The 16,979-nt window shown below is 39.1% G+C and overlaps 1 protein-coding gene across 1 annotated transcript in view; it reads left to right on the top strand.

The window, feature by feature from the left end:
• The first annotated feature begins 3,326 nt into the window (after nt 1–3,326).
• Nucleotides 3,327–16,979, top strand: part of LOC122808232 (vomeronasal type-2 receptor 26-like) — a 71,112-nt gene continuing 57,459 nt past the window's right edge. The window contains exons 1-2 of the mRNA XM_044079195.1: nt 3,327–3,332; nt 5,672–5,795. Of these exons, the coding sequence (XP_043935130.1) occupies nt 3,327–3,332; nt 5,672–5,795 (130 nt within the window). The remainder of the gene's footprint in view (nt 3,333–5,671; nt 5,796–16,979) is intronic.

The following is a 16,979-nucleotide window of genomic DNA, read 5'->3' as shown; positions in this document are numbered from 1 at the left end:
TCTGGTGTAGCACCAACAGCCACTAAGGACTGGTGATTAGAAACATCCTCTGCAGCTATTGGAGTCCCCTAAGTGGGCAAGGGAGGGCCAATTTTGACAGCCCTGGGAGAGGGAGTGGGGAAGGTTTCCCTGTTGTACTAGAATGCTATGCCCATCTCTGGGGAAGCAGTGGCTGAGATTAGTAACTCAGTTGGCCCCATTTTTCTTGTCAAAAAGAAACAGTACACCAAGCATATACCTACTCTTCCTCAATTTTCTTTGGATAGGAGTAGTTTACTGGGCATGGCTAATAGTTTAATTCAGGCTATTGATCTTTCTTGAAAAGTAATTTCTGGTAAAAGAAAGATGGATTCCTGTTCTTCTGAAGAGATTCAAGATTCTGAATTTGAACAGGAAGATGCAGGGACAGATTCAGGGTTTTGTCCTCAGATTTCTGATCCAGTCTCTGAGGAGAGCTTAGTTTCTGATTCTCTTTGTGAGAGCTTCTCTTTCTATGAGACTATTGCTAGAATGTCCCAGTGTTTTCTGTGAGACAACACTGAGGTTTCCCAGTCCCTCAGAAAATACTATGAGTTCTTACAGAAGGATTTTCCAGCACCTACACTCATTCCTTCTGTCCTGCCTGCCTTAGAAGATGTGTATCTTACGGCCTGCAATTTTCCTGATAGTCAGCCAGGCATATAGGATGTATAAAGTTCCTCTGTCTTTTAAATTTTCAATTTTTGTTCACTATTCCCAAACCTGACCCAGCAGTGATAGCCTTGGTTGACACCACTGCTGCTAAGCACTTTGCTAATTCCAATCCTACTCTTTCTAATATGAAAATTATTGAGTGGTATGTGATTAAATGTATACTTCTACAACTTTGATTTTGAAAATTTTAAATCGCCAGGCTCATGTGTTAAAGTTTGTTCTGACATATTGTGAAAGCACGAGGAATATTTTATTTACAGTTTCTTCTTGTAAAAAATTAAAATAAACTTTAACTTAGTTTCCTCTGTTGCACAGGTCATTCATTACTCATTGTTTGCAGTATGTGTATGACTCTGTTGATACTTTGATCAGGGCTATGGCCACTGCACTGTTTTAAGGAGGTTTGCTTGGTTCCATTCTCAGAACCTCCCAGATTATGTAAAAAATGGGATTTTAAATTCTGCCTTGGATAGAGGTTTAGGTCCCTTTGCTACAGAGGTGATCAAAAAGTGTGATGAAACTGGCAAGCTGATCCAGTGCATCTCTAAGATTTCATCCATCATTTTTTTTTCAAATTGTCCAAGGGATTTTATTTCTCCTTATCCAGTTTTGGCAAAAAAAACAGAATAAATAGTCTCAACAGAATTCGGGTAAACAGATGTTTAAGAAGAAGTGGCAAGAGGGTTCCAAAAACCTCCCAAACCAAGGACAGTTCAACAAGTCTGAATGACTATTCAAGAGACCACCTGACCTCCCTCCCACCTTAGCCCCTTTCCTCTTTGGCAACAGATTTTAGGAACCCAGCTGTCTGAAACAATCATTCATCAGGGTTGCAGATGGCAGTGGGAGGAAATTCCTCCCTTCAAGGGGGTCATTCCTCATCCTGCAGAGCAGACTCTTTTGTTTCCACCAGTTTTTCAACACATGCTTTCTGAAAGAGTTATTGGACCAGTTCCTCATTTCAGTTGGGGGAGGGATTTTATTCAAGAATGTTCCTAGTGCCAAAGAAAGAAAATGCTTGGAGACCAGTTCTGGATCTTTTTTTCCTAAACCTGTTTGTTATAGTACCCAAATTCAAAATGATATTACTTCACAGCCTATTACCTCTTCTTCATCTTTTAAGTTTCCTAGTAACACTGGACTTAAAAGATGCTTCTCATCACTTCAGTATTCATCCATACTTCAAATGTTTCTTAAGGTTTTTTATGTGTCTGGTGGCATTATTAGTCCTCTGCCTTATCCTTTGGACTATTCACTTCATCAAGAGTGCTCACAAAGTCTCTACCTCCAATTATAGCTCAATGTAGGCTAGAGGGTATCCACATTTTTTCCATACTTAGATGACTTGCTTATCTTTGCGGAGTTTTTTTCAAAGTGCCAGGAATATCTCTCTGGTGAGAGATTTCTTACACTAGCTGGGATTCCAAGGGGTCATTCAAAAGTCTTTCTTGACTCCTTCACACAGGATTGTCTTCCTGGGATGTCAACTAGACACCTCAGTTCAAAGAGCTTTTCTTCCAAAGGAAAAACATATCTTTATTTAGATCTATTTATAATGTTTTCCAGTCAGACTTTGGTCACTGCAAGGGAATAACTCAGGATTTTGGGTCTCATGGCATCTATGATTCTCATGATACTCCTGGCAAGACTCCATATGAGAAAGATATAGTGGTATTGGAAATCTCTTTTATCCCAGCTTCAACACCCTTTATCTGTTCTGATTCCAGTACTAGGGTTTGCCATAAGAAAAAAACTTTTGATGAAGACAACAGATATCCCTAAATCCAGGATTTCCCTTTTCCCTCTGTGTTGCAAAGCAGTGAGTGACTGACTTTGTTTGGGAGCAGTTTCAGGAGGGATGAAAGTGCATGGGTGTGGGACACCTAGGACAGATGCAAAGACATAAATATCAGGGAGATGTTTACCCTGATCAATGCACTTAACTCTCTGAAACATCTTTACCCCCTGAACCTCTTCATTGTTACAGATGATACCACAGTCATCTGGTACATCAACAACCAAGGGAGGTCCATGTCATACCTCCTTTGCAGACTAGTCATGTTAGCTTGGGATATAGATTCACATCACAATCTCACTCTACAGGCATCCAACATTCTGTGAAAGCAAAATTCTGTGACAGGCATGTTGAGCAGGACCAGGGGAGACCCTCATGAATGGAAACTAGATCAGGGGGTCTTCCAAGATTTGATACAACTGTGGGATATTCCTCAAATGCCTCATCTCTGAACAATCAACTGGCAAAATTCTGTTTTAGGACTCCATGGACGAAGGCCTGGAAGACAGATGCCCTTTCTTTTCTTTTCTTTGGACAGGTATGTTTCTGTATGCTTTTTCACCCTTTCCACTAATATCCAGGGTACTTGTGAAGATTCAGGAGAAGTTTCCCAAGATCATTGTGGTGACTCCATTATGGCACAGGCAACCATGGTTCTCCCTTCTTTTGGAAATGGCCAGAGGAATTACCACAAACTTCCTCAAAGAATGGTTCTACTCACACAAGAACAGGGGTGTTTCATACACCCCAGCATCAGTCATCTTCAGCTGACTGACTGGATGATAGGGTAATAATTCATTTTAGGCATCTGTTTTCTGAGGGTGTGCAGCAAGTGCCAATGGAGGTAAGAGAGCCTGATAGTAGAAAATCAAATATTAACAAATGGAAAAGGTTTTCTAGTTGGTGTCAACAACATAATCAGCACCCATTCAGGGATAGTTGTTCTGGATTTACTATATTTATGTTAGTTGCTATTCTATGCCCTTTCTTTTTCCTCTATCAACATTCATTTATCAGTCAGTCATTTCAGTATGTCTGCTCATGAATCCTCCTCTTTCAGGGCAGTATCTGTCTTGAAAGTGATTTTGCATAAGAGTCTTCCAAATAAACCGGTGACTCCTCCTTTGAATCTTAACTTCGTGTTAGAGGAACTAACACTTACTCCATTTGAGCTGACTAACCTGGCTGACTTGAGGTTCTTAACATGGAAAACAGTTTTACTGATTGCTCTGACCTCTGCAAGAAGGGTATTAGGGTTGCAAGCTTTTATGATGAATCAAGTCTACTTCACTTTCCACAGGGACAGGGTTTCCCATAGGGACAGGATCTCTTTAAGAACTAATCCTTCTTTTATGCTTAAAGTTGTATCTATGTTTACTTTAAGCCAAACTGTCCATCTTCCCTTTTTCTTTCCTGAACCTAAAAATGAGGAAAAAGGATATTCCCTACCTTGGGTGTCCACCTAGAACTTGGGTACTATCTTGAGACAACAAAATCTTTCAAGATTGTCAGATTCATTTTTCTTTTCTTGTGAAGGTAAGAAGGGACAACCTGCTTTACAACAGACTATTTCCAAATGGTTGTCTAAGGCTCTTATCTTTTGTTATATACACCATGACAAATCTATTTCAGGCAGGGTCAAAGCCTACTCTACCAGGGTCTTGGCTTCATCTATGGCTTTTTGCAAAGGTTGGATTCTAGAAGTATTCTAGAAGCTACTACTTGGTCTTCTGTACATACTTTTACAAAGCACTATAACCTTACTTCCTTCTCTAGGTCTAGATCAAGCTTTGTTAGGACTAGTCTCCAGGTGTTCCTGGGGTCCTCTCCTTCATCCTCCCAAATATAGTTAGCTATGATAATCTACCCATATACTAAGGCTACTGCAGCAGTGATCAATATGAAGAATGCAGTACAGTTGTGTAAGCTGAACTTACCATGACAATAGATGTTTGAAGGATCACTGCTGCAGTAATCTCTCCCTCCCTCCGTCTCCCTTGTTTTTTGGTGCATTTTTTATGACAGTGTGTGGACATTTATTTTTTGTTATTCCTAGTGTTGTCCTTTCAGGGCTCAGCTTCTTTCTCTCTGTTGGCAGGCAAGCTCTGAAGCACTTCATACCCAAACTTATCTTTCAGTCAGCTCAGCTCAAGCTGCTTAACAGTTTGGGTGTATGGAAGGAAGGTGCCCTGAAGCTTTGGAAGTTGGCCATGTGTTATATCCTTGTCAGGTTATAGCCCATATAGCTAAGACTACTGCAGTGGTGTTCATTTGAATATGTACTGTTATTGTACATTCATCTTACATTACTCTCCTTTTTATAGCCCACCCATTTTGTCTGTTAAACACATTTTCAGTGCATGAGCTCACTTATTAGATATCTATAGTATAAATCTGAAGCAAAACCTCTTAGACAGGATAGCTGCTTACAGATGTGGATGTAGAAGGCATGTTAAGAATGTATCAGTCATTTTGTGTGTTTTAGAGATTATAAGCTGTAGTTTCCCTCAAAAAGGTGGGTAGAGAAAATAAGCAATAAATGCATCTTTTGACTCTGGTAAGCTGTATTTTTTTGTCTGAAGCTTTTAATATCTTTTGATTCTGGCAAGTTTTTTTTTTTTTGAAAAATCTGACAATAAACAGTTTCAATTTCGTACTTACATTTGACCATACTGGACAGCCAGTTAGTTATTATTTTAGGCCTGTTGTCTAATTCAGTGACGTTATTGTAATTAGATGACAACAACAGCATGTACCATTGCTGTTCATATCACTGGTGCCTTAGAGTACTTATGATGTTATTTACCACCATATAATTAAGGAAGACCATTAACAAAGGCCCCTGGTGCCTGAGGTGGTATATGATGTTCTAGTCAATATCAAAAGATGCTTATTGAAAAAAATATATACCCGTTATGTTTTATTACAGTTTTGTTTACAAATATTAATCTAAAGAGGAGATATTCAGTGAAAATATATCCTTTTTTATTAGTTGCAATGTCCTTACAAATTAGACTTGAGACACTTCTGGGTCATATATAGTTTTCTCTCTGAAGGTATATTTCCTGTGTTTTTGTAGTATTATGGAAGTATAAAGACAGCAGGTAACAAGTAACACTGTATTTGAAATTCATTGGCTTCTGCTGGACTAAGTCTGTTTATTTTTTCTCTTCTCATTCACAGACTCCTCGCTCTGTGTGCAGTGAAAGTTGTATTCCTGGATACAGAAAAGCTGTTCTCCCAGGTCACCCTTCCTGTTGCTTTGAATGTCTTCCATGTCCTGAAGGAGAGATTGCTAATGAAACAGGTAAACATTAGACTACTAACAGTTTACAGTGTATAGCTTATATATATTAAAACAGATGTGATACAGGGGGATAAAATACAGAACGACACCCAGATAAACCAGGATCAATTAGCAACACAGGTACTGAAAGAGTTGCTGAGGGAAGGTGGAAGTGAGCTGTCACAGCCTGCTCATCCACCCTGGGGGGACAGAGACCATCGAGCTGCCACAGCCTGCTCACCCATTCTGGGAGGACAGAGGCAATCAAGCTGCCACAGCCTGCTCACCCATCCTGGGGGGACAAAGGCCATCCAGCCCTCAAAGCCTGCTCACTCACCCTGGGAGGACAGAAGCCATCAAGCTATCACAGTCTGCTCATCCACTCTGGGAGGACAGAGGCCATGGAGCTTCCATAGCCTTCTCACTCATCCTTGGGGGACAGAGGCCGTGGAGCTGTCACAGCCTGCTCACCCATCTTGGGAGAGGGACAAAGGCCATTGAGCTGTTACAGTCTGCTCACCCATCTTGGGGGGGGGGGGCAGAGGCCATCCAGATGTCAAAGCCTGCTCATCAACCGTGGGAGGACAGAAGGCATTGAGCTGTCACAGCCTGCTCATCCACCCTGGGGGAGAGAAGGCCATCGAGCTGTCACAGTCTGCTCACCCATCCTGGGGGGACAGAGCCCATCCAGGCTGCTACAGTGTTGGAATTTACTGAAGAAAGACAGGGAGAGACAGAAAGAGAGAGAGGTGTACAGCATGCATCACATGTACCAGGGGCATGTTTGTGAGATAGCCTTTATTACATGTGTGCATGGTAGAGCACATGCACAAGGTGTGATAACAGGGCCTTTGCATGTGCAAGTGCACACATCTGTTGTGGAGGAGTTACCCCCATAACAAGAAAAAAAAATCCCCAATAGCTTCCAAAGTGAAAACTTCATCTCCCACAGATCTGGTCTAGACTCATCAATAAACAAGGGAATAAAAAGAGCAATTGTGAGAGAGAAGAGATAACATCAGTGGTTGCCACATAGAGGGCAAGCAAGAAAAGCAAATTCTGGATTACACGTACTACCCATTTGTTGTGTAGGAGAGCACATTACCTGCGAGTTCTCTGAGTATCTGTCTTGGATTGGATGCATGTACTGAGACCAGTTTATATAAATACAATTGGATTATTAATGTAATTGAGAAACTAGATCAAGGACTATTTTTTCTTGGGAAATACCATAAAATTCTAAAATCTGTTGTGCCTGAGTATTTGAAAAGCAGAAGAGTTCATAACTGACATTTTAGATGGGAACATAAAACTGTCTGTATATTCAGCTCTATGTGCTTAGAATTTGTTTTAATTTTGTTTATATATGGATACATTAAGAATTAAAATGGAGTTATGGTGATGACCATATATTACACTTAATAACCATGGATATATTTTTCAGAATTTTAAATCATGAAAATGTAATTTCATTTTTCCCTCCAATAACTGAAAATCTTGTATATTGCAGGAACTACCACTGTAAATGAATAAATCTGAGTTTAATTTTTTGCTTTGCAACGATTTTTATTAATCAGAACCAAGTAAATAAGCATACAACAAAACATATTTGAAAGGAGCATATTTACAAAACTTTCTGTATTAAGCTGTTACATTACAGCTATCTATTTGGGGTACAATATTCATAACACAATAACAACATACATTTTCCCATCTTTACAGTGAAAAGCATTCAACAATCTATTTTATTTTATTTTTATTTTATTTCCAGTTTGATAACCCGGGATGTCCACTGGACCCGAAAGCCCGTTTTCAGTGGAGGCCGGGGAGAAAAGCTCAGACTTTACAAACACATTACACACTTAAAGCTCCATATTACAAACACATTGCACACTAAACATTTTATGTTTGAGGTGAAAGATACATTTTACGGCAATGAAAAAAAAAGATACAGTTGCAAGAAGAGGGATATAAGCAGTGGGGAAGTGAAGATATGAAAGTATTTACTTAGAGTTTATACAGGGGGAAGAAGATAGAGAGTAGAGGGTGGGGGCTGAAAAAAAAGAGAGTTGGAAGAAAGAGGGGCAGGAGGGAGAGGATTGAAAAGGGGAAGTGAAAGGATCTAGGTAGGAAGTATACAGTTACATTTCCAGTTTTGGGAGAGGTGAGAGTAGAGAAGAGATTTGAATTTTTCTGGGCTTGTAGTGATTCTTAGCAGGGGATGAAGCGAGTTCCATTTCTTTGCTATAGTATAAGAAAGTAGTAGGTTGCCAGGGGGTCGTTTAGGTTTGTAAACTGTAAGAAGATTTTGGTGGGCTGATCTTAGGGGCCTGAGAGGAGTGTAGAAAGGCAAGATATTAGATAGTGTAGGGCAAACAGTGGGGTTAAAAATTAGTTTGTGGGCAGTAGTAAGTTGGAGGTAGTCAAGATGATTAGGGAGTTCAAGCCATTTAAGACTATGGAGGGAGATGCAATGGTGTGTAGAATGCCTAGAGTTAGTAGCGAATTTGACGATTTTGTTGTAGCAACTTTCAAGTTTTGAGGAGATAGAAGCTATGAGTTTGGTAAGAAGAGGAGCGCCATACAATAGAGAAGGTAAAAGGAAGGTGGAGGCAAGGATTTGTCTAGTAACTAATGATAGAAAGGGGGCATTTCTATAAAGCATGCCGATCTTCTGGTGGGTTTTTTTATGTTTAGTTGAATATGAGTATTACATTTCAGATGTTCATCAATGGTAACACCAAGTAGTTTGGCACAAGAAACAACTTCTATTGAGGAGTGAGAGAGGCTGGTGATCTTGAAAGAGTGCTTATCAAGTGAGAGGGCTTTTGAGGGGGAGAAAAGAATGATATGGGATTTATTAGCATTTAGGGAGAGATGGTTTTGAAGCATCCAATTCTCTGTAGTTGTGAAAGCAAATTGGGTCTTGGCCTGGAGCTTGGGAAGGCTAGAGGCTGAGCAGACTAACATGGAGTCATCTGCATATTGCACAATTTGAGAGTGTGGAATTGCAGAGTGAAAGTCATTGATGATGAGATTGAAGAGCATAGGTCCAAGAATAGAACCCTGTGGAACTCTGGTAGAGGTAGGAAGGAAGGTAGAGGTACCTGTTTGCCATTTCACAGCTTGGGATCTATCGGAGAGATAACTTTTGAACCAAGAAAGGGAATCTAGGGAGAGATTGAGGTTAGGAAGGTGGTTAAGAAGGAGTGTGTGGGATACAGTGTCAAATGCCTTGGAAAGGTCAAGGAGGACAGTGGAGACAATATCTCCAGAGTCACGGGCATGGTTGACAATGTCTAAGAAAGAAAGGAGAGCAGTAATGGTACCATAGCCAGGATGGAAATCGTGTTGAGTAGGGGTGAGGAGTTGGTTACTGAGGAGGTGGGGCATGAGTTGCAGATGGATACATTTTTCAAGGACTTTTGAAATTGGGGAAAGAATGGCTATTGGGCGGAAGTTAGAAATGCTATTATTTTTGCCTCCTTTATGAAGTGGCATAATGTAGGTAGGCAGCTCACCATAGTTTGGGAACATAAGATTCCTGGATGGATCTATTGATGAGAATGCTAATAGGTATGGTGATACCATCAGCAGCAAGCTTGAGAAATAGTGAGGGGATATTGTCGGGGGCATTGGAGCATGGCTTGAGTTTGGAAAGAAGTTTTTTGATACAGGAGGTTGACACTGGTTTTAGATAAAAAGTGGGAGGGGGTTGAGTGGAGCAAGAGAGGGGAGAGGAGGAAGTAGGTTTAGGGGTAGGAGAGGGGGTGGATTTGGTGAAGGTTTTAGTAAGTTCAGCTATGGAGCTGGTAAAGAAGGAGTTAAAAAGGGTTGCAATTTCAGTGTCAGTCTTATTGTTGTCAGGACAGGAATTGGATTTAGTACTGGGGTGTAAAAGGGAGTTGATGGAATTCCAGAATTTTCTGGGATTATTTGAGAGGGTAGACTGTAGTTTGGAGTAGTATGATTTTTTTTATCTTTTGTAATACGTTTTTTGGTTAGATTGCGGAGTTGTTTAAATTGAAGGAGTGCAGCTGGGTGTTTATTTTTATTGTAGAGTTTCCATGTTTTATCTCTTTGTTGCATGAAAGCTTTAGTGTCCTTAGTTAGCCAAGGGGCAGAGTTGTATTTTACTAGTTTTGTTCTAGGTGGGGCTTTGGAGTTTAGGATTTTAAGGAAGGTAGAATTGAAGACTACTAAGGCTTCATCTAGTGGAATAGTTTTTAGGATATCCCAATTTGTTTAGTATAAGGGTTTCAGAAAATATAGAAGGGTTAAAATTGGAGATGTTACGAGTGTGGGCATATTGGTGTTGGTGAGGGAGGTGTTGGGCAGCTCGGTGAATAAAGGCAGGGAGATGATCACTTATTGAGGGAGGAAGTATACCAGAGTCAGAGATCTTATTAGGGTGGCTGACTAAGATCCAGTCCAGGATGGACCCTGGGGGGTTATTTTTGTTAGGCCTGGTAATGTCATTTATTAGTTGAGTAAAATTATAAAGATTGATAGAAAGAGTGGGAGAATTGTTATTAATTTTATTTCACTCGATGTTGACATCTCCTAGAATGTAAGTCTCAAATTTAATGTTGTTAGAAGCCCATAAGAGAATATTCTCTAGGGTGGAAGTATTGTCACCAGGGGGAATATAGATGGCTATAATACAGATACTTTTAAAGCTATTAATTTTGAGGATTCCTATGATTAGTTCAGCATTATTAAACTGAGGAATGGGATTCTGGTAAGGGCAGAGATTTAGCAGGCAGTTATAGATTAAGGCTACACCACCTCCTTTTTTGTTTTGATGGTCGAATCAAAGAGATTGGAAGCCAGGCAGTATAATGTCAGAGTAAGTAATGTGAGGTTTTAGCCAGGTTTCTGTGACTGCTACTATGTCAGTTACAGTGTGATTTAGCCAAGCATGAAAGTTTGTTATTTTGTTATTTATACTTTGGGTATTAATGGTAATGAACTTAAGGTATTTATGGCTGTTTCTAATAGTGGAGGAAGTGGGAGAGAGATTGTTACTGGCTGTGAACCCAGGGTTGGGGTGGATGTCATCTGCTAGAGCAAGCCAAGAAAAGGGAGTGAGGAGGACAGACTTTGGAATGTGACATGAAGTTAGAGGGAGATACAGTTTTGATTTAATTGTAAGAGGTTTTAAAGAAATGATATGGAGTTTTAATTCAAAGTAATGAAGTGGGTTTGGTTGAAGTAGAGAGGGGGATATTAAATAAAAGTGGGATGTCAAAGGGTGGGAAAGGGAGTGAGTGGAGGTGGGGGGAGGGAGAATGAGGAGGGTAGTTTGGAAGAGAATAGGAGGTTGCATTATAGAGAGTTATTAGGAAGAGAATACATGTAAAGTACGTGAGTTGAACTGGAGAAGACATGGATGAATAGAGTAGGATAGATTTTAGAAGATGAGGCAGAGAAAATGGGGAGAAATTGGAGGTGTAAGGAAGAGAAATATATTTGAGAGGGTAGTCAGGTGAGGGATATAGAGGGGGAGGGGTAATTAATTGAAACTGTAGCTGGGAGGGGGAGGGGCAAAGAGATGGGATAGGTTGGGAAGAAAAGGGGAGGAGATTTAGGGGACTATAAAGGTAGATGCACTGGGGGTGGGTGGAATTTGGGGGTAGGGTAGGGGAGCAGAGTGAGCCCGTAGGGTGAACAAAGTGGGTAGAGCCACTGAAGGAGAGGGCCCAAAGAAAAACTATCAGTGGAGAGCTGACTTGGTAAGGTAAGTTTGGAGATAGGTAGAAAGTAAAGGCCTAAGTAGTAGGGATAGTAGACAGGGAAAATAAGAGAATTAGAGTACAGGTAGAAGGAAAGAAAAATATGTAGGGGCAGCAGTTCAAATATTTTATATAGAAACTGTAAGTCTAAGGGAAGTGTTTTGAGTCAGTGAGATAAGACAAGGAGAAAGGTGTCACCTAGTGGACAAAGTTATATATCAAAGAGTATCTTCTTATGGAGGGTAGCAGGGCTTGGGAAGTACAAGGAGGGGAAGGGGTTATGTTTAAAGAACAGAGGACACAAGAGGAGAGGGCAAGCAAATAGTTAAGGAAAAGGCTTTGGCTGCTGGTCGACCTAGCTAGGGAGTGTACATAAAAGAAAAAGAAAACCTAGAGTATCTAAACAGATCTAAATTTAGAACAGTCAGTTGTATTAGGAACATGTACTTTCTTTAGTTTTATGTTTCTTCTTAGAGGGACTGATGCACAGGGAGGTTAAAGTTCAATTTCTCAGTATAGGTAAATGGACAGTAGAAGATATGGTGGGTGAAGGATGTTGGTCAGCAGAGACAGGGCAGTCTCCCACTGGAGGACAATACAGTCAGGTTAGACAGCTGGGTAAAAAAGTAGAGAGAAACAAGAAGTAAAGTAAACATAGGATTAGGCACATTAAGAAGCAAAATACTAGGCACTGATATTCAGATCTTAGGGAATAAATCACTGTTTTACATAGACAATATAACAAAAGACAATTTTAACAAAAAAATAAAAACAGACATTTCCAGTATAATAGTCAGTAGATAGATATGGAACACTCAGAATAATGCCAAATAAACACAGCAATGCCACTCTAAGTGGGGAAGTACAATTAGCAAGTAACAGAGACTTTAGTTCAAGTGCAGACAAAGATTAGCATAAGTAAAGGTAAGAAAAAAAATAAAAACATGGGCGCAAAATTAACAAGGCATTTTTAAATTCAAAAGGATTTCAATTGAAGCATTACTACAAATAAACAATACAAGTCAGAATGAGACCTTTACATACTGCAAGGAGTGCACATTTCAACAGTAATGCTACTGAAACAAGATCGTCAAGACGCTATTAGTTTGGGGTAATTAACATGCAAGAAAGCAGCAGTGCAGCATCACTAATTGTCCAAAAGTTTGTCAGTACAGAAATATTCAGCAAATATTCTTCGGTAAAGTGGGGGGGAAGGGCTAGTGATTCTGCCTCGCTATAGCAGATTAAGCAAAGTATTTATTCTCTATTGGTTATGCAAGCATAGCCTTCAAGTAAAGTATAGGGCTAATATTCAGCCTCACTCCTTTATATAAGATAATTTGTAGTTTCAGTAAGGCATTTACTCAGCAAGGAGTGCAAGACGATATTCCAATACAGTATGTCCATATCAAGAGTGGGAACGCGAACCCAGGTAGCTGTAGCCATTGACAAAATTCCAAGTTCCCTTACACCACAAGTAAAATATGCTCCCCAGTGCAGACATTTTAAAAAGTTTTTGCATAAGAGAAAAGTACACTTGTAAAATGCAAAACCCATTATTATCAATGACAATTCAACCAAAACATAGCAAAAAATAATGCTATGTAAAGCAAGAATCCTTTATAAACCATAACAGTTCAGCCGAAATATAGCAATAGAGCCTCTAGCTTTTGAGTGTGTAAAGCAGAATATATTTAAGTACTATTCAACGTTAAATAGAGGCAGAGTGGCATACAACTATTTTATGATAACGCATATCCATTCCACGTGCAGGAATGCAAACACTGGTAGCCGTTAGCGGTGAATATCGCATAAGAATATTAGCGTAGTTAATGTGTACTACCTGGGCAGTTGAAATAAAGAAAAACAATTTAAGCACGTACAAAATGAAAATAGCTAGACAAATACAGCAGGGCTCATCTTAATTATAGTATGGACTCCGTAGCCAGGGACGCACAGCAGCTGAGAGGTAGACAGGGAAAAAAAAAAGATGGCGTATTGTGGGACAAGGAATATTTATATCGTCAGGAAGGAAGTAGGAGGGAGGGGGAGGAGAAAGAAAAAAGGTAGTGAGGCCAGGTAGAGACCGGAAGTAACTAGGGCTCTGCAATAGAGCGAGAGGGCAGGGAGGGAGCCAGTACAGCAGTTATGGTAGGCAGTTCAGAATTAGAAGGGAGGGGGAGGAGAAAGAAAAAAGGTAGTGAGGCCAGGTAGAGACCGGAAGTAACTAGGGCTCTGCAATAGAGCGAGAGGGCAGGGAGGGAGCCAGTACAGCAGTTACGGTAGGCAGTTCAGACTGTCTAGCTAGAGTTAGTCATAGAGCATAGAGTATAGATAGGAGAAACAGAAGGCACAGATCAAAATCGGGCCAGGAGCAAAGTAGCTATTGAATAAGAAGGAGTAGTGGGAAGGAAAGAGAGGAGAAGAGACAGGGACCAATCCCCTGAAGGAGAGAGCCCAAAGAAAAACTATCAGTGGAGAGCTGACTTGGTAAGGTAAGTTTGGAGATGGGTAGAGGCCTAAGTAGTAGGGATAGTAGACAGGGAAAATAAGAGAATTAGAGTACAGGTAGAAGGAAAGAAAAATATGTAGGGGCAGCAGTTCAAATATTTTATATAGAAACTGTAAGTCTAAAGAAAAGTTGTAATTATTACATCTTATAGACAATTTATCCAACAGAATTCATCCTCCATTCCTTAGTTACCACTGTACTTGTGTCTAATCCTACATCATGTTACAGCACATTTATCTCTTATTTCCTTTTAACCTTCCCATAATGTACTCTGGGCTAATATTTGTATTCAGACTGAATGCTCGTTGAACACCATCAATAACAATGCTTTCCTAACATTCTAAACTAAACATTTCCCAGTTGTTGAATAACATTCTGTTTAAGTTAACCTGTAAGGACAACACTCTTTAGACCATTCACTAAATTCTTCAACTTGATCCACCAATACCACACTGATAAATATGAAAAGCAAGTAACACATACACAACACTGGACCACTGATCTCAGTTATCTATAATCCCATCACATCATTGTTGTCAATGGTAACTAAAACGAAAAGCTGTGGACTGCAGATTATCACACACCAAAGAACACGGAGTAACTGTATTCTAGATTAAAAACCTTGTTTAATACAGATTATATAAAATAAATAAAAACGTATACAGGTTAAGCGCTTTTCATCCCACCTAATTGTGGGACTTCTTCAGACAAAGAGACCTCACAACAACTACAATTTATATCCTATGGTGGTGGTGCCGGGAATACAAACACCACAGCTGATTGAAATACTCATTTAACATTAAGTAATTTAAAGATAAAAACACAGTAAAATAAACATTAAACAACATATGAAAGCATATTTTCCATGAAATGCGGAACAGTTTAACCCTGTAATTCCCAAACATATACGAAAATATTTTCAGTAATTTATTTTAAGTTATTTTATTTTAAAATATTTTTTAAATATTTTAAAATATTTGGTGTGTGTTTTATGCATTCTAAACTGTGGGTCTATAAAATTAACCTAGGTCTAATAAATACAACCAAGTAAAAATATGAAAAAAATAAAAATAATAAGAATAAGCATATGAACAAGCAACGGAGCATTAAACCTGTTCAGTAGACATAAATAAAATATGCACATGCATGTAAAAATAGAAAAGGGGACAAAAATATAATAAAAGAAAGCAAACACATGTTAATACAGAAAATGTCCATCTGTAAGCAAGTCTATACTAATTAAAATTATAGCCATCTATTTAAAAACAAGTGGTTAATAAATAAGTAGGTTTCACCATAGTGTAGATCCTCAGTTATTCATTGTGTTAGAACCTATTGTATACATATAGTTAAGGGATGTGGGTGTATGAGTGTATGGGTATATAAATCAAAAGCATTAATATACCTGTATGAGATTATATGTAGTTGGTCTGAGTGGTACATATATACGCATGTATACCTACCGACTCAAACTTCTTTGCTTCAATATAGTATAAAGGGAGCATATCTCATTAAGTCCAGGAATAATACTAGCATTACAACGTATCTGCCAGCATAGTTCCAGGACCTCTAGTTGTACACAATGTGGTCCACCCCTACCATCTGGTTGAACACAGTCTACAGCTCTAAACAGGAATTTGTGATTCAGGTTTTCTGATGTGTGTTTTGCTAATGCATTTTCTGATTTACCTTTCTTAATAGCATACAGGTGTTCATAGACACGTTCACAAAGTTTCCTGTCAGTTTTCCCAAAATAGAATGCTGGGCATTGTTGACACTGGGCTAAATACACTACACCTTTGGACTGACAGGTAAATTTGTGTCTCACCTCATAAGTAACATTCCTGATACAAAAAGTTTCTCCAGTATTCATATAAGAGCAGTAATTGCACATATTGCATTGGAACATGCCTTTCCTCCACGGCAGCCCCTGTACATTTCTCTCATTGATTTGTTTCAAATTCTTGCCTCTTTTCCAGACTATTTTTGGTTTATCTGGTAGTATACTTCTTATATCTTTATCGCTATTGATTATAGGCCAATTTTTATTGATAATCAATGTGATGAACTCACTATCAATGCTGAAGGGTGTAATTAATGCCAATCTTACTGATGAGGTGTCTAGATTTTGAGTCTGTACTGCTAAGTGTTTTGTACCACCTAGAATAAATAACTTGGTAAATGCCTGACTCTCTTTTTGTTTTTACTTCATTAACCAAACTGTCTATGAGCTGATTTGGATAGCCATGTCTCATAAACATTTCTTTAAGTAATTGGCACTCATCAAAAAAATTAACATCTCTGGAGACCATACAGGCTGCTCTAACCAGTTGGCCTTTTACTACTGATCTCTTCTGGTACCAGGGGTGGTTACTACTATAATGGAGGAAACTGTTAGAATATGTTTCTTTCCTGTAGATTTTTGTACAAAATTATCTGTTCCCATGATCTTTTCATAAATCTACATCTAAATATGCAATTCTTTCACTACTGTATGTATAAGTGAAAGACAGAAAGCTAGAACTGGCATTGAAGAATGTAACCAAATCAAGTGCTGTTTTTTCGTCTCCTATTAAAATAAAAATGTCATCAAGGAAACATGTATAAAATTTAACTTTATTCATCATTTGGTCATTCTTCCCAATCACTTCTTGTTCCCAGTAAGCCATGACTAAATTTGCAAAGCTCCCCCCGCATGAAATACAGCTGGAAAAATATCTCAGAACCTAGCTGAGATAATCACAGGCAAATCAGTGCCTGGAAGATTGCTCATTAACAACTTGAAAGATGCGAAGGAAAAGAAATGGGAATCCATTTTACTCATCTAATGTCCACCCACATCACTCATGCATACATATGAATTACCTAAGCATCTTAAGTATCTTAACTATTAGTCTGTAGATATTATTATTTTCATACTGAGTGACTAGCATCTCCTTATAGCAATACATCAAATCA

Source organism: Protopterus annectens, chromosome 8.part0 (assembly GCF_019279795.1).
Source record: "Protopterus annectens isolate FY-2018-M chromosome 8.part0, PAN1.0, whole genome shotgun sequence".
NCBI lineage: Eukaryota > Metazoa > Chordata > Ceratodontiformes > Protopteridae > Protopterus > Protopterus annectens.
This window is presented reverse-complemented; position numbering and strand designations above follow the sequence as displayed.